General features: G+C 41.0%; 1 protein-coding gene across 1 annotated transcript in view; it reads left to right on the forward strand.

Moving 5' to 3' along the window:
- Positions 1–4,573: 4,573 nt before the first annotated feature.
- The window catches only part of phip (PHIP subunit of CUL4-Ring ligase complex), a 63,433-nt gene continuing 49,006 nt past the window's right edge, over positions 4,574–19,000 (forward strand). The window contains exons 1-8 of the mRNA XM_080790892.1: positions 4,574–4,861; positions 4,962–5,020; positions 5,115–5,144; positions 5,306–5,365; positions 8,986–9,136; positions 9,486–9,584; positions 10,672–10,832; positions 18,632–18,853. Of these exons, the coding sequence (XP_080647018.1) occupies positions 4,822–4,861; positions 4,962–5,020; positions 5,115–5,144; positions 5,306–5,365; positions 8,986–9,136; positions 9,486–9,584; positions 10,672–10,832; positions 18,632–18,853 (822 nt within the window). The 5' untranslated portion in view covers positions 4,574–4,821. The remainder of the gene's footprint in view (positions 4,862–4,961; positions 5,021–5,114; positions 5,145–5,305; positions 5,366–8,985; positions 9,137–9,485; positions 9,585–10,671; positions 10,833–18,631; positions 18,854–19,000) is intronic.

The raw sequence follows: 19,000 nt of genomic DNA on the forward strand, positions 1-19,000 counted from the left end.
GCCTCCTTGTGGCCAAGTCAGCCAACACAGATTCTGAACTGGGTTCAGAATGTTTTTCACCTATAGCAGTGATTCTCAACCTGCGGGCCACCAGTGAACCTGTAGACCACTGGTGGGCCACGAAGGTATTGCAAGTGGGCCCCAAATATAATGATAATATTATAGCAATTAGAACAACCAATTAGAACAATATACACAATGAGGTCAAAAGTATGAGCACAAAAGTTGTGGAGGAGACACATATGTGTATCGAAGTTTCATTGCCGACGGTCAAACGGTTCATGAACTATGTATTCAAAGTTTGCATTTTCAATTGAGTACTATAGCGCCACCCTTTGGCCAATGGCCGTAGGCTTCGCATCTATACCATATTGCTGAGTTTCACGAAAACCGACTGCATGGGTCAGCCAGAATTGCTATTTTTGGTGGAAGAAGAAGGAGAAGAAAAAAACAGACAAAAACAAAAGGGACCAGACACTTCGGGACTGGCTTGGTCCCTTAATAACATTAATTTTTAAAATAATTATGTAAAAAAGGGTCATGATATTTCCTCTTTAAATCCTTGAAAAGTATTCTTTGTGTATTGAATTTGATACAGAGAATAATAACTTAAAGTATACTATGTTAGTTCCATTGATCCATAATAGTTCCATTGATTGCTGTAGTGTAGATGTTATGTTTATTTTTTTATTTGGGATGGACATCACAAGATACTCCTATAAAACACAATCAACTGATCATCAAAATAAACATGCTCTGAAAATGCACGTGGTCCATCCATCTGACCACACGCAGGGTTCATGTGGTTAACCAGGTCAAGTCCCATTGAGATAGAGCTCTTTTTCAAGGAGCCCTATATGGCCTGGCCTAGAAAGCAATCAAGCAGCGATCACAACATAAAATGCAATAAACACACTAAGCAGAACATAACATAGATTACATGAGTACGAACTCGAGTAAAACAACGGCAGACCTTAACTATTGGGAGATTATTTGGTGTGTGGATATATTCCTCTTTTCCAGCCTTAAAAAATAACTACCTCTACTGATAAAGTGTTCAAGCTTCTCTGGACAGATAGGAACACTTGAGGCACAAGATGCCTGATGAGGATTATTGTATCAATGCACTTGCATTAAAGTGAAGATATTGTGTGGGACTACTCTCTTTTAACAAAAGCTTCGAGCACATCCAGTCTACATACTTAGTTAAATTAAAATCTAAACCGAGGCTAATTTATAGATAACTCGGAGATTCTACAATTGTACCTCCGCCTGCCTATTACAGAACCATTTGTAGGAGTGTCAGTCCAAAAATACAAAAGAAAAAACCTAAAACATAGCCGGTTTAAGCATGAACACATGTACGACGTGGTAAAGACATTCAATCTGTGGCAATGTGTGGACTGGACTCCATTAGACCTTTTCACACTTGACAGCACAAACATTCTAAATGGGTCCAAGTTTATTCCTGTTGCAGTAGCTGACAGGAAATAAACTTGGACCCAAACTGTTCCCTAGCAACGCAATTCCACTGACAAGGAAGGTCTATACTGGATTTAAAATAATCTCAATTAATTTGCTAAATGGAAGATACCCAGTGCACAGCAGTGGTTCCGTCCTGAGCGCCAGCTTGTGCATCAAATATAAACCTGTATGTAACTTTCCTCCAGAAAAATCTGTATTCTGGATACTAGAATACAGATATAGGCCTATTAACAGATTACTTTTTTTTTAAAGAAAGGAAAAAAAATGGATCTGTACAACAACATAAAATTACATAAAATGGCCACCAACGTAATCAAAAAAGTCAACCAAAGAACAAGATTCCTTTACTTTACAGGATCTCCTCACTGGTCAACAAAAACACCTTGAAGACCCTAACAGGAGCCCTTGTACAAGGTTTCTTCGACTATGCATGCACCTCTTGGTACCACAGCACCTCAAAGGCTCACAAGGCTCCAGATTTCCCAAAACAAACTGGTCAGGCTCCTACTTGGCCTCACCCCCCGAACCCACCTCACCCCTGCCCACTTTGACAGGCTGGAATGGCTTAGGGTCGACGACAATGGGTCTGGTCCACAAGATTCGATACACCACCAAGATACCCATGCATGTACCTGTCTAAATACTTCCTTAATGTTAACGAAGTCCACACCCACAACACATGCAACAAATCATGTGCAACCAGATTCGGCACAAACAAGGGACTCAATTTGTTTCGCTCCTATGCCACCAAAATGTGGAACGTCCTACAAACAGTCATTAAGACATGCAAATCCCTTGACTCCTTCAAAACCGATCTCAAAGGGCACCTACGGACGGCTGCAATTCGAAACTGGCCCCCGTAAAATCTAAATCCCCCCCCTCCACCCCTTTTTCCCATCCTTTTTTACCTCCTCTATGATGAATTCCTGTGGCTATATAGAAGTGTCTATTTGTATGTCTCTAAATGTTTTGATGAATTGAACAAGGTGGACATGCTTTATTGGGTCGTCCACTCACAGTTAACAGTCTTTGTATTGAGTTGTGCTTGAAATGTACTGTAATTCTGCAAACTGTTAATAAATATTTCAATCAATCAACAACGTGTCAGGTTCGTGGCGGGTTCGGCTTGACGTTTGGGGAGTTTTTCGTTACCACTGTCGCAATATTGCTTGCTCTGGGTGGGACCTCTGTCGATTTTCTGCTCTATATGTAAAGTGTTTTTTATTATTATTAAAGCCAAGGTGAGTGGTTGGTGCAGCTGTTGTACAGAAAAAACATACCCATTAATTTATTTACATAGATACGTATACACACATGCATGACAGACAGTAACAATGACACATCAGGGTATTATGGCTGTAGGTGGGTGCACTGCATGGAATTATTCAATTGTAATTGTCCATTAAACTAATAGGCCTATAATACAATGCAGAATTATATCAAAGAACCATTTTCATTTACACTAAGTGTTTATCAAATACCATTATACCAATTTTTTCCAAAGACATTTGCTGTTGAGGGAGAACATTCTATAGAGCCCTGGAGCATTCCGGTCAACTGTACAATTTTGTTTTGTACAGAGTTTTAGTGGTTAAGCCTTACATGACTGAGCATCGATTTCTTTGACTATTTATCTGATATTAAGATACAAAGTTATTCACATTTTACAATGTATGAATAAGCAGACAGAATGAAATATGCCCTACTTGATTGTTTAACACATTGACAGCCCTGTGTCAGCTGCTAGTAAAATAAAGAAAGTAGGCCCTAGTCAAGAATAAAGAAATGCATGTTGTGTAGTATCGTGAAACATATGCGTAAATGGGCTATTATATATATATTATTTTAAACAGCTCTAAACTTGAACTTGGGGTCTGCAGGTACTCCGTAAGAAAGTTTCTCAGAGAAACCCTCTTTTACTTGCTTATTTTACAATTTAGTGCATCACAGGATGTTCCAAGAAAGAATGGTGAGATAATGATAATATTAATAATTTATATTAATTGTTACTACCTGGCTATTATTGATGACTTGCTTCACAAGACACGGTAATGGATATAGAGGTTACATTTGTTGTAGGCCTACAAGGTTATATCATATGGTTTGTAAGTGTGCTATTTCAACTGTGTATACACTGAACCTATAAGATTGTTGTATTCTATTGTGAACCATTTTGTGATCATATAAATAAATGTTACAGAATCCATTAAATAAAAGGGGGGAAATCATGTTTATAGGCTATTCACAACTCTTTCAAAGTGTTCAGACAGGAAATGGGTGATGTATATAATTTTCTTGATTGTCTATCTATCTTATAAGCCAAGGATATCAGTGACATTAAATGCGGATTCCTGTAACAACTCACGAGGTTTCATTCATTAAGCTGCATTCCCCTGTTCTCCAACCCTTCCCCCATTTTACTGCTATTGGGAAGAGAAATGGACGTCGACTTCCCCACCGAACGACTCCACGAGTGGGTGTGTTAGTTAGACATCTTGTTACACAATAACGACATGATAATAATCCACAACGTCGAGAAGAACACGGAGCTCTATCGCACCCTTCCAAATTCTTAAAACAGTCAATACAACCTTTTAATAATCGATCGTAATCTCCCTCTCTCTCTCTCAAACAAGAGACATATTCTAACATATATCTAACGTTAAAGAAAGAAAGAAAAAAAGACAGAAAAGGTGGCACATTGCATCGATACGCAGCGAAATTAAACATGTGCATCAACAGGGCTAGCACTTTTATACTTAATAACAGCGATCGTCTCGCTGAAATCTAACAGCCCTTTCTATTCCACAACATGTTTTTCTCTCTCCTTGTGTTGCCATTTCTACCTCCCTCTTCTCCTTTCTGTGCGTGTGCACTGTGCGTGTGTGCAGCGTTAAAAACACACCACTTCGTATTCTTGCGCAGAAGGCTTGCGCTTTTTTTTTCTTTGCAGGGGGGAGGGGAGGGAGCGGGGGTGGTACGAAAAATAATATATCGACTAGCTTCAACCGCTCAAACGCAATCCACGCCAGCGCTCGTTAGTACCTACCAACACAAATAAGGCACACAGTTTGCGTATATGATGAGTATTTGTTGTTGTTGGGGTGGTTTTACTAGGGTACTAGTTGTCGTTGGCGCGGAGGGAGACGTTATGCAGGCCGGGACTGCTTTGTGAGCGGAGCTGAATGGAGGTTCTCTCTCTCTCTTCCTGGTGGATAAACAGTGACAGCTACAGGGCAGCCACCTAGACTAGACCCGCTCCACACACACACACTAGGCTGGCTGCTGGCTCAGTGGCGCTAGCCCAGCAACTCCCCGAATACACCACCACTAAACATGGCTTCAGACAGTAAATACATCGCGCAGTTGACTTCTGGTGAGTAAACCGCAAGGAATAATGTTTTTAAAATGCCCCCCACCAATCTGCTCGGTGTCCTCTCTCACCGACCGTCCTCTCTCTTCTCTCCCAACCCCAGAACTGTACTTCCTAATCGCCCGATTTCTACAAGCTGGACCGTGTCAGATCGCAGCCCAGGTTTGTGTTTTTGGAATAATGTTTGTGTTTGTGGAATATGTCCTAAATTGTCCGGCCGTGTAATTTTTGTGTTTTTTTTTATCTCGTTTCGCAGACCCTGATAAGGGAGGTGGAGGAGAAGGAGGTAAGTAGTCAGCAGTATATGAGAGCAGTGTCTCTCCCGCACTGTACTTTGAGAGATTGCTTTTCACTAATTTTTTCACAAACAAATAATGTTTTAAAACATAGCATTGTACATCAGTGGACCGACTGATGGTCGTCATTATTTTTTTCTCTCCATTTTAGCTGCTGCCCAAAAGGGTGGACTGGACAGGGGAGGAACACCCTGGGACCTACGAAAATTTGGTAAGGGAGCACTATAACTAGAGAAAAGTTTTTAGAGAGCAAAATAAAAATTGAATTTCCCGCAATTTTTAAATCAGGTGGAGAGAGATGAAAAAAAAGAGTCTAAACTACTTTGGTGGGGACGCGCACCAGGGGGCCATCTGGGTGGGAACCCACGGGGTCGGGGTCCCCCGGCTGTTTGTGTACGAGTTTGGTGACACGCGTGTCAAAAAAGGTTTTAATAGTTGTTGGAAAATGTGTGTGTGTGAAAAATGTTGGTACGTCATGAGTGTTGTGGTGTTTTAAGTGAACGGAGGGGGAGGAGGGACTCCCTGCGACACATCCAGCGAGATATGGAGGCGCTCTTGTCCTCCCTAATGTGTGTGTGTGTGTGTGTGTGTGGGTGAAAAGCACCAGGGGAAGACTTATTAAAAACACCACTTTCTGTTGGATGGAGAAGGAATATAAACAGTATATTATTAAAGCGTTTCAACCGACATTTGGTGTAGGAGAAGTTTTACGGATGGCTGGATGGAGTGGAGTTGTCTTTTTTTAAGTGGTGTTTTTTTGAGAAGTGTGTTTAGGTTGCCGACTTCACTTTACGCCTAGATGCGAGGTAACGTTTTGAAGTCACATCGTGCATGATTACTTAATTAATTTGCGTGCTAATTGTCATGTAAACAAACGAGCTCGGGCACGTCTGCGCGGCGTTTACGCATGGGGGCGTGGACGGAATTAATCAACGTTTGGTTAAATATTTATTTATAGCCAATCAACTCTTTTGATAGTGCGTCCATATTCTTTAACCGAGCGTTTTGGAAGTTGTATTTTTTACAGTGATTTAAAAAATATATATATTGACCTATGCCCTACTTTATTTTCACAAGTCCCCTTCTGCCCGATTTTCTCCCCTGCTCTGACATTATCGCATGGCAGCCTATCCCCAACCTTGAATGTGAGATTGACCAACGGATCCCGACCAGGAATGTGTAATCTATACGTTCATCATCTGGCACATTATTGACAGTGTCTATCCGTGTGTGTTTTTCCCCCTCCCTGGTTCTCTCGAGTCTCGCCGCTGCTCTCCGGTTCCTCCCCGGGCTCCCCCCGCCTTTAGCTCGCAGTGACGCGGCCGTAGCCTCGTGTCTCTGCCGATAATTCCACCGCCCGTCCGCCGTCTATATTAAAATGCGACGTTGTCTGACTCTGATTAATTGTTGTTGTAGACAAAAGGAACTCGTCGTATTTTTGAAGAAGCAGTGAGCAGCAGCAGCACGGTTGTTATTTGACTGATCGTGCAGGGCTTTGTAGGAGGAGGGTGTTACAGGGGGAAGGAGGACTGCTTTTGGTAGGGCAACGTTGACTTCAACGATAGACACTACAACGACGCTCATTAACGTGATTTATTTATGCATGTAGGCTTATTAAAAAAATAATAATATATAGGCTATATTTAGCCTGATATTTGTTGCTTGCATTTTAAGGGTAAAATAGACATAGACTATTAGAGAACAACACAATATTTATATATTTTTCTTGAAGTATACTATTTACACCACATTACCACTTACCAGATGATATTATGACCTCATTATACCAACGTTAATACTGATTATTATCTATATTAATTATTCATTTTAAATGATTGGCCATAATTCAACATATCTGTGGTGATGAGTAATTTTAACCCATTGTTACACACGTATAGCTGATTAATGATGTGAACATTGAGAAATATTGATTTCGACTAAATTATGATAAACACGTGAAATGTCGCCTAATGCGATAATTAAAAACGCAGGATTGGTGAGGTGACTCAATGGGACCATGTGCTGTAGTGTTTTATAGCGTCTGGTTGTGTTACCGTATAGATTTCTTTCTCACAAAATCAAGTGTAAGACCAAATTCTGATTACACATTCCTGTGTGCGTGCGTGCGCTCACTAAACCCGCGTGTTGCTCTCGGAGGGGGTGTGTGGAATGTGGGCTTGCCTTGCCTCTACGCGCTGACATGACTGTGTCCACGCTGCACACACAGAGCTTATTATACAAACTGATCACGTACAGTATCTGAAATTCTGAAACCGCCATGATGTTCAAAGCAATTAAGGGGTCATTAATTATGTGTGTGTGTGTGTGTGTGTGTGTGTGTGTGTGTGTGTGTGCGTGCGTGCGCGAGAATGAGAGACTGTCACTGCATATGTGTAATTGAGTTCGAGTGTTCAATGCACAGATTAAAGGAAGGGTGTGTGTGTGTGTGTGTGTGTGTATGTGCGGAGATGTGAAGATAATTGTCTCATTTGACAGTTGACACTAAATCAGACTTTTGAATTAGATGCATATCGAATGATGTCGCCCCCCCCCCCCCCCACCATTAGCATAATCTGCATGAAATACACTATAAGATCATGTTTTTTAATGGATATTTAGTTCATATCATAGTGGTGATATATATTGCTTGCTGTGCTGCTTTCAAACATATCATGGCTGGTACAGTGTCGGTACAGTATTGTTATTCTGGTGTTTGTATAGCATCTTGTGTTACTCTGTAAGTAGGCCACGCCAGGGCATATCGGTGGCATAGTGAGAGAAGGCACACGCTGGCATTGTGCTGTTTCTGTGTAGGGCAGATGCAGCACTTCACATGCTGTAATGTCAAGCTTGTACCTGCGGGCCTTTCCCTGGTGTTTCTCTGAGCTCAGCTGTCTCCACTGTTATTTGCCAGATTCTTGGGTCTACCGAGTTACCGAGCCCGATTTTGGTTGGAAAGTCCTAGACTACGCTACCGATTCATTTATTATTACCAATATTTTGTTAAAGCGACAAAATAAATTAGAATCCACTTGAAAAACGTAGATTTCACGACGTTTTGCTAAACAATTAAATTAAATAATCAATCTAAAACCTCACTACGCGTCGACACATTGTGAGATTGTAGATCTGCTATTTTTGCTTCAACTGTTATAAAGTCATATTGTACTTGCAGGTGTTTCTCTGGTCTTATCTTATTCGTCTGTTCTAGCAGACATGTTGTGACCACCATGCATACTCTTTTATTTGTTTTATTCAAACAATTAATAACCTTTTCCACTTCTACTGTGAAATGCTTATTTGCAACATCGTAACCTTGATTGCTGGTGTAATTCATCTCCTGCCTTGACATGTTAAGCTACAACCTTGAAATGTGCTATACAAATTAAACATTTTATTATAATGTTATTGGAGCCTGACCGTTGGCACATTGTTTAGCTGATCCTGATTTTGGAGAGTCATATAGACTATTGATTACCAATATTTTTGTCAGATATTGTATAAACAATAAACTATCACCAATTTAAAAAACTTATGGTAGATTAGATTTTAAAATTTCTTTTAAATTAAAAGCAGACTACAAGCTTACAACGGGTTGCGTTGTGACGCATTGTGAGCTTGTAGTTCAGCAGAACGTTTTATAAAATCTATAATTTATGTTTTTCCACCTCCTAGAAATGTTTGGTCACGACACGCACAGCCAAAGATTCACCAGCGTTTGGCTAGTAGTTCATGTTCATTAATTATCCTGAACTCATTTCAGCAAAGTCAATTTGTGTGTGTGTGTGTGTGTGTGTGTGTGTGTGTGTGTGTGTGTGTGTGTGTGTTCAGGTGAAGTTACACAGGCACATCGGTCCAGACCACCTGCTGCAGGTGTGTGCCAGAGTCTGTCCTCTGTTGGAGGTAGAGGTGCCTGCCAGTGTGCCTGGAGTCCACAGCCTGCTGGGGGCTGGCAGGCAGAGCCTGCTACGCACAAACAAGAGTGAGTCTATAGGGGTGCTAACAGTGAATCAAACGAATCGATTTCATCGATTTATTTAAAAAGATAATTAATGATGTAATAAAATAATCGATGAATTGATACTTTGTTTGGACAAAGTATGAAATAGGGCTAATAAGTGGTTAATTGATTCAATGATACATTCTGTACATGCTTTTATAATATATGAAGAAAAAAACATGCTGATTTGATTTATTGGAGAAAAAATAATAATTGTTAGAATAACCTTCGAGAAAATAATTGAACGTTGGAGTCCCTACAGTTTCTGTGTGTATTTCGTTTACCATATCGTGTGTGTTTACTTGTGTGTGTGTGTGTGTCTTCCCTTCAGGCTGCAAGCATGTCGTGTGGAAGGGAACAGCATTGGCCGCACTGCACTGTGGTCGACCCCCAGAGCCGCCAGTCATCTACGGTAGTCCACCTAACATCGGTAAGAAAAAACAGCTTGGACAACTCCTGCCTTACAGGAGAAAAGCAACCTTTACCAAATCAAGAGTAGAGTTGGCTCAATGGACGATGTCATCTTCCATTGATGATAATTGATTGGTTGATGGTGTATCCGTTCTGTTGACTATCAATTTGGACAGATGGTATTATATTTGTATGTAAAAGTATGAAATTAATTAGTCCCTCACACAGTTGTATATCATATTATGTCCATCATTAAAATAAAATAATAGATGCAAAAGATAAATTCTGAGTCGTTAGGCTATTTGTCATAAAACTACAAAAAATAAATGACCAGCAAAGTGGAACTGGAAAGTATCTCTTGGTGCCTAGTCCATTCAGCATGAGCAGCCTTTATGCATGCCTTTGGATTTTACTTCAAATAATTTTCTATCAAACGTACTGTGATTACTACAACATAATTACATTGCTGTTACAATATTCTAGCCTGATTATTAGGTTTGATTTCTTAAGCTTTTTAAGTTTTTAGATAATTTACTACCCTCCAAAAATGTTGTCCCAACTCTCCTCTGGCAAATGGATGTATTTATTGTACACATGTTGTTGAGTAGACATCGTCCAATCCTAAAAGAAACATAGCATATATTATGAGCGGCCTATAATTTGTCTCGCGTCAAATAGCGACAATAGCAAATCTACAATCTCACAATGTGGCGTTGTGAGCTTGTAGGCCACTGAAAATCTTTGCCTATTATGACATGCCCAAAATAGGAACACCAGGTTGAAAGTGGTTAAACAAGGTTGGACAGAAAGTACCATTTGTGTATTCTTTAGAGCCTTGGATAGTGTGATTGAGCGGAGTAATGAACTGGGTGAAAGAATCACAAGTTACTGGGAGTGATAAATAATAGCTGAGGCTCAACCCCCACTTAGGTCTGTGTCTGATGGAAACCGCTATTCTGGTTGGCACAGTTCATCGCTGGCAGTTGGCATAAAATCAAAATTTCCATGATTTTATTTTGTGCTTAGCATTACAACAGAAACATCCCTAGACCAGGAATACAGTTAATTTTTCATCTGTGTGTCTCTGTGTGCTTTGTCCTGTCCAGTGGAGACGGGCCATGGGCGTCGGTTGAACGGTTCATATCGCCTTCGCCAGCTGCTACCCACAGCCGTCTACCAGCACATGAAGATGCACAAGAGGATTCTGGGACACCTCTCGTCTGTGTACTGTGTCACCTTTGACCGCACCGGGCGTCGCATCTTTACCGTAAGGCTCAACACTGTGTGTATGTGTGTGTGAGGCTGTAACTGTCCATTATTTTCTCATCGATTAATTCTATCGATTTCTTTTCTCCAATTCATCGAATAATCGAGAAGCATGGAAGCATTTTTTTAATAATTAAAAAATACTGTATATTAGTTAAACTATTTATTTCACTAATATAATAATGTTTTGAAACTTTTCACCAATAATTTAATTCTTTCTATATATCAACTACGAGGAATCTCATACTTTCACGCTACAACAGTTGTATGCCAACTACGAGAATTCTCGTAGATAAAGCTTTATATCAAATATGAAACGGTTTTGCTGAAAATCAACACCAGGAAACGTGATGGGTGATGGGTCCCATTAAAAGTACGATCTTCTTTGGCTCTTTTGTCTGAAAAATACGGCGCTGTCCGTGGTGATGATCATCCATCTGAGGTTCGGATCTGATTTGTGATTTTTCATCGCATCTTGCATGTACTGTATGTGTATGTCTTTGTGCGTGTCTATACATTCATGTCATGTGTATATATGCAGTTATGCACATGTTAATGTGTGGTTCGTGTTTATGCATACTTGTGTTGTGTGCACATTTGGCATAAGGCTCTAGGCAGATGTGTGGTAGTTGTACAGAAAGTAATGGGCAAGCTGGGTAATGGGAAGTCAGGCCGTGCTCACTCCCAAATCAATGTGGATGTGTCCATGTCATGACCGCATGGTATGTTTTGTAATGTATTGTGGCTGGACTGTCATTAGGCAGACTATGACATCATCAATGTGAGTTTGAAATGCTTCTTGCAGTGTCACATTGCGTATAGGGTTAGCAGCGTTGCCTATCTCTCTCTTTCTCTCTCTCTCTATCTCTCTCTTTCTCCCTCTCTCTCTTTCTCCCCCTCTCACTCTTTCTCTCCTTGTCTCTCTCTCTCTCTTAGTCTGCGTGTGGCCTGCTGTTACCCTACCTTACATCACCTTGTCATGTGGTACATATTCCTTTCATGTGTGGCTTCATTGCTTCATTCAGCTTTTCAATTTGGTTTCAAATTATACCAGTCGTTTAGTTACATCACCTGTTTTCTTTGCCTTCTAAGCTAATCACTCCTATTATATCGTTTAGTAGTTTAGTAGTAGTTGCTGTAGGAGGTATGGGTTATTATGCTTACCTTTGTTGTTCTGTGCTTCTATTGATGTCTGTGGCATTGTGTTTCATTGCGGACGTTTTTCTAAATAAGAACATTCTGTAGCAGATGAAAGGCTTATCACTGGAGGTTTTGAGCTGTATGCATCTTCTTTCTAAGTAACGTATGGTAATGCTAAGCAAAGCACACGTGTCAAGACTATGAATGATGAATAGTTTCAGAGACCAAGGACACGGCAGCGCATGTAGCTTAAGATGAGAAGAATGCTGAATGCTCTGTCTGTATGCTCCTCAGATGTTGTTGAGCCGTGTTACTGTACAGTTTCTCCTGTACAGTTAATTATGCTTGGTAAAAAGGCATTGTGGTTCTAATGGGGTTCCTACTGTATATAGGTCAGTAGGTAAAGTATGACATGAATGCCACCCATGGGGCAGTCGTGCTCGTAATCAGTGTGTGTACATCCACATGTTGTTAGTAGGCTATGACCTACCGCTATGACCGACTTATACCTTCGGGATATTTTACCTGATGATTAATTGTCATACAATAATAATTGCGATTTGCAATTTAGTTGTGTTTTTGGCCATGGACATTGGAACATAGGCTTCGTAAGCCTATAACATGTATCACGTTGTGAGCTTGTAGAGCGGCTATTTCCTCTATTTTTTTTAGAAAATGTTTCAACATTTATGAAACATTTTCAACATGGAAACAATTATGATGATTATGGAAAATAACTGCGATTAATATCTCAAATAATTGCGACTAGACGATGATGTAATAATTGTGACAGGCCTAAGCATGACTAGCCTCGGTACTACCCAGGCTTTTATTTTCCTTCAAGCATGACAAGATGTAATGTTGATGGCATTGGCTGCAGTGCTCTGATGAAAGGCACATGTGTGTGTCACAAATATTCCATAATCGCCTAATCGCAATTATTTGAGATAATCACAATTATTGTTGCATAATCGCCAATCGTTTCCACGTTTCATAAATACAAAGAATAAAATAAAGTTATTTGTCATGCCCTGTGCAATTTGTGATGACGGAGCCTAAAAGGCAAACAGAAATACAAATAGTAACGTTCCCAATGCTCAATGCAAAAAACACAATTAAATTGTTAATTAACTTAAAATTAAAAGCGTTAATTGTCAACTTACATTTGTAATTGTGACAGCCCTACATGTATGGCAGGCTGGCCTAATCTAATTACTGCTGGTTGCGTGGTGCAAAGGTTCAATTTCCTACAACAGACAAGAGGGTGAACCCCTCGACCCTCGTACTTGTTCACATCAACCCCAGGATCAGAAACCTGGATCAGCTAAAATCACTTTTTCTCAAAGTGGGGTCCTTCCTGGTTGGAATAACGTCTTCCTTCCATGCGCTACGTCCGGCCGGTGAAACTCTCCCCTGTCAGGTGAAAAGAAGCAGCTTGGACTCCTCATGCATAGAAGGAAGCATGAGGTCAGTCCGCTGCCCCTCCAAGTTGGCAGAGGAAGTGTAGCGCCCAGGATCACATTAGATAATTGATACTGGGTGAAAAGAATGGGTTGCAAAATTGTGGGATGAAAATGATAAGAAATAAAGTGGGGTCCTTTTCTAGGGGTCCCCAACAAAATGAGCAGAACCCCTTACTTCTGGATAGCTGATCATTTAAAGACTACAGATTAAGATTAAAGATCACAACGTGGTGCGACGCATTATAAGCTTGAGAAAACCTTCAAACAAATCTTTGCAACATTTTAACAACCCAAATCTTGTATGGGGGTCCCTCCCTCCCTGGTACATAATATTTTCAGACGGGGCTCCAAATACATATGCATTTGGGGGTCCTTTCTTTGACATGAAAACGTTTGAGAACCACTGAGCTACAGTATAAATGCTTACAATGACAATCAATTATTAACCGCTTGTCCCCTGACTGCCCTTTGACCCCTGTTGCACCCCTTAAGGTCATGGAACGGTTACTGGCACTGATTGTCATATTATGTTAAATATTGACCTACTTGGCGTTGGTATACACAGTCTGTATGTTTGCTCGTGTTTATTTGATGCTGTAATTCAAACGGCAGCTGCTGACACGCTACGCTCCATTTTCAGCGTTCTCTTCTTAAATCTCTAAAAATGGCTGGCTGCTGGGAGGGAGGGAGGATTAGAAGAAGGATTCTGTCTCTCTCTCTCTCTCTCTCTCTCTCTCTCTCTCTCTCTCTCTCTCTCTCTTTTTCCTCTGCCTCTTTTTTCCTGTTCTTTCAATTGATGCATTCTCCTTTCCTTTTTGTCCTGTTTCACCTCTTGCTACAATCTCTCTCCCCCACCCCTCTCTCTCTCTCTCTCCCCCACCTCTCTCTCTCTCTCTCTCTCTCTGTCTCTTGCTTTGTCTTTTTCTCCTTCAGTCGCTTGCCTTCTCTCTATTCCTCATCATAAATGAAGAAAATGTTTCCTCTTAGGCACTGGCACAGAGCCAGAATTCACATTCACTCTAGCTTTCTCTTCTCTCCTCCCACCCATTACTTCACCAGTTGTGTGTATGTGTTTTTTTTTAATCTTCTCTCTTCATCTCTTTTCATCACAAGATCACTTTTATTTATACATTTAGTTATTTTTAGACGTGTTTATGGAGTATGTGTTTTAAAGTTTTTTCCTTCTCCACCCCCTCTTTGTGGTGCAGGAAATATTATGAAGAACACAAATTCCCTCATTAACTGTTATGGAATGGAACTGACTGTGTGTGTGTGTGTGTGTGTGTGTGTGTGTGTGTGTGTGTGTGTGTGTGTGTGTGTGTGTGTGTGCGTGTGCGTGTGCGTGCGCGTGCGTGGGTGTGCAGTGCGTGTGCGTGCGTACTGTATGTGTGCTTTGGTTTGTTTTTTGTTTGTGAGTATTGAGGAATGCATACTCCTCACTAATCAGAAGAGGTCTTGTGACTCCACTGTGTGACATTTGTGTTTTAAAATCATTTCAACGTACCTCTCTCTGTCTATCTGCTTCTCTCTCTCTCCCCGTCGATTATTGATTTCATGATTGGCCTAAGTATTCAGTGGCCGACATGTAGCGATCATGTCTTGATCAATGAGGAAGTGCATCAAACCGTGTTTAGACTATTGATTGGCAAACGGTGCAATTGATCGGCTGTCCATGACTTTAGTTATATGGCTGAAAGTTCATCATCAAAGTCATTCCGTGTGGCACAAATTATGCTAGCTGGGTATGCATAGGTTGTACTTCACACACAGCGTCCCATCATGCACTGGAAGTAGGAAGATAGTAAAGTGTGCACGTGAAGGTCATGTCACGTTTCCCTCCAGATCCTGAATTGGAAACGTAGAGCATGCACATCCACTCTGGTAATGTAATCAGGTGTTCTGTGGACCACTGATGGTCCTTGACCATGCATTCAGTAATGTAAGTTTCTTTCCACTAGTTGAGAAACAGTGAACTGAATGACCTGGTGACCTGGCTATGATAGCCGTCCATGTAGTAATTTACTGACCAAGAAATTCAACAGAAAAAGGGAGTTAGAATTGTCTAACCGGATTGTCTGGTTGTCGAGTCATTATTATTAGGAAATGATTAGTAGTCAATACATTGGTTGAGAAACAGTGGGGTGTATATACACATGGGATGCATAGCAAGTGTTACAAAAAAAAAAAAACTTAGCCCATATCCCGACCCACCAAACACAACACCAGATTGATTCTAAGTCAGGGTGGTGGTCCCTCATTCAAAATCAGTTGAAAACCCCTGCTGTACATCAGGAAAATCATCATGCTCCCACTATGTCACCTCCATGATCAATGTTTCGATTTCGATCACCTCACCTAAGGACTTTCATCAGGATCAGGGCCCTGGGTGTTGATGAAGATGCTTAAGTTCCTTACGTATGATGATGAATAAACAAAGTTAAAATGTGGATATGTCTCATCAAACTATTCATATACGGTAGTCGATGCTTCATTCATACATTACAGTTTGATTCCATGAAATCTCTGTATTAAGTGGCAGCGCTAGGTATTGAGGAACTTGGGCAACTGCCCGGAGTGCCCTCTCAGTTTGAGCCCTTGCCCGCACTACTGAAACTAATCGGAGGGGCCCGGCCCCGCGCTACCTCCCTCAGTTTCTTGTCCATGTCTCCCTTACTCTATTGGCCGATCTCACTGTTCTGACTGAGGCTCAGTGATAGGTTGGTAATGTGTCCTACATAACAATATAGATGGCTGGCAATTAACATATGACTGGGAGCAAGTCTAATGGTGTGTGTACTCTATTGTTATTATTATTTGATCCTCCAGAGATCCCCGGGCAATCAATTTGTTTGATCAGAAGGCTTTTGTTTTTTTAACAATAATATGTTAATTAGACTCCTTCTCTCCCCCTGAAATGAACACCAGTTTTTTTCATAATACAAATAAATTGAGTCACCTCTGTAGCGGTGTTGAAGCAGTGGGTTGAAAGATGCGATTTATTCAAAGAATTACTGCTGTTCTTTTATATACTCTATTATATACGAATAAGAAGGGTGATGCCCTCTGATAATGTGTTTTAAGTTACAGGAGAGAGCATGCCCTTTCAAACCTGCCTTCTGGTTGCAGAGAGTGCTATTAAAGTGCTCTGTGAATATCAGATGGTTTATAATAGGCTATTGGTCCTGCAACGATGGCCTGTAGACATTGCTACCACTTCTATCAAAATTATTATCAGACGATGTTGTAACTCAATTTTTTCACCCAGTGAATGTCAATTATCTAATGTAATGTTCTGGGCACTATACTCCCTCTGCCTACCTGGGGAGAGCAACGGACTGACCTCATGCCGCCTTCACTGCATGAGGAGTCAAGGCGCTTCTTTTCACCTGACAGGGGGGAGTTGCCTAGTCATGCCTAGTCTGCTAGGCACCACGGCGACGTCATGCCTACAGGATGGGCAGACTGGGCACCACGATGTAATCAGATTACATGGCCGTGACTCGTGCCTAGTCCGTGCTGCCGACCTAAGCAGATCAGACCTGGTTGTGTTGTCTGGCTTGGTTCCTGGTTGCTGAGTGATGTCCTGTTGATTCCTGAGGTGACGTGACTCAGCAGCATTACCTTTGACATTGAGTTTGTTCCTCTTTTCAAAGTCACGCTGAAAGAAGGTCTCGTGATGAGACATTTATTATAATTTTGTATCAAATTGTTTTCACAGTGCACAGATAATATGAATCTATTTGATGTGTATAATAGTGGTACTATACTACATATTATGTGGACATTGTGCTTTTATTACTTTTGTACCTTTTATTATTTTAAGAAAATACTGTCTCACACTAAACATGTTTATGCATGAGTTTACGTATACGATCTACTTCGTGTGTGTGTGTGCGTGTGTGTGTGTGTGTGTGTGTGTTTGCGTGCGATGTGCGTGCCTGTGTGCGTGCCTGCGTGCGTGACTCATACAATAGCTAGTGTTCAGTTAAAAGGTCTGGTTACCTTGCCAACTACACTGTACATCATGTGTACTACATCATGTGTACTGTATATATACACATACACACACTTGTTTTCCTTGCGCTTTCTAGTCGATATTAATTAATAATCTCTTGCATGCACTCTGCTGTAAAGAGACTACTTGAGTACTGTAATGACAACCCAAATATTTACATTGTCAATTTCTCTAATGTTTAATTTGCATCTGGCCTAGATACTTTGAGCTACCGTCTTTGTAGTGCTCTATGAGTAAATGCAAACCAGTCATGGTTTGACAAGGCAATGCAAGTTTATTTGTATAGCACATTTCAACAAAAAGGCAAATCAAAGAACTCAAAACATTTAAAAACACAAACTAACGTAAAATTACTCTGCAGGACAAGAAATGGATGAAACACCTCAGTTAAAGACAAAAGCACACAGAAAGTCTTTCCAGCTTTGATATAAAAGCACTGAGGGTCATAGCAGACCTTCACATTTTCTGGGAAGTTGTTCCAGATTTATATTGCATAAAATGTTTTGTTTGGAATCTGGCGGCACGAATTTGACCAGTCCCAGATGACCTGGGACGTCTGGGATGGTTCCTGATGTAGCACAAGATGAGAAATGTATTTAGTCCCTTAACAGACAGACAGGGAGCCAGTTCAAAGCTCTGAGAACTGCCATGTTCTTGGTACAGTACAAGTAATAAGAACTAGAGAAGCAGTGTGCTGAAGCGACTGCAGCTGTCTGATTGATGTCAATATTGTGATGTTGCAGTTGTCAAGTGAGTCTACCGAAGATGAATGTGTGGAAAAGTTTTACCAACTCCTGCTGAAGCATAGGTACATTATTCCTTGATATATTCCTAAAGGTGGTGTAAGGGATATTTATTGTTATACTGGAGACAGGATGAACCGGTGAAATAGGAAGAGATGAAACAAACAACAAAAGAAGTAGAGCAGAAAATGTTGTAACTGGAACAAATTGAAGCTGAAGTTTTATATTCTCCAGATTAGATCAAATTGACTAAATGTGGCTGTTGAAATTCAGGTGTGGTACACCAAGATCTCTGGCTTGGGTTGTAGTTCATATTTCATAACATTGCTGATTAAAGCTGAGCACGGACTCTTAATTGTTCTTCCACGGCTTCAATGAAGTAGAGACATAGCATAAAAGTACATTATTAACAGTCTCTAACCGCCTTGTGTCTTCCCAGGGTTCGGACGACTGCCTTGTGAAGATCTGGGGTACGGACGAGGGCCGTCTCCTGGCCACGCTGAGGGGCCACGCGGCCGAGATCTCGGACATGGCCGTCAGCCACGAGAACACCATGCTCGCTGCCGGCTCCTGTGACAAGACCATCCGTGTGTGGTGCTTACAGACCTGTGCCCCGCTCGCCGTGCTGGAAGGACACGCAGCCTCCATCACCTCGCTGCAGGTAGGTAGGGCGATGCTCACGGGTCCACACACGCTGTGAATGGATGAATTAATATGTTATTTTCATGTCCGGACAATTTCTTGACCCATCCCACATGGGATTATCAGACAGACACAGAAATTAAGACAGTAATGAAAACAAAAACAG

The sequence above is a fragment of the Protomyctophum bolini genome, assembly GCF_963924005.1.
Source record: "Protomyctophum bolini genome assembly, chromosome: 19".
Lineage (NCBI taxonomy): Eukaryota > Metazoa > Chordata > Actinopteri > Myctophiformes > Myctophidae > Protomyctophum > Protomyctophum bolini.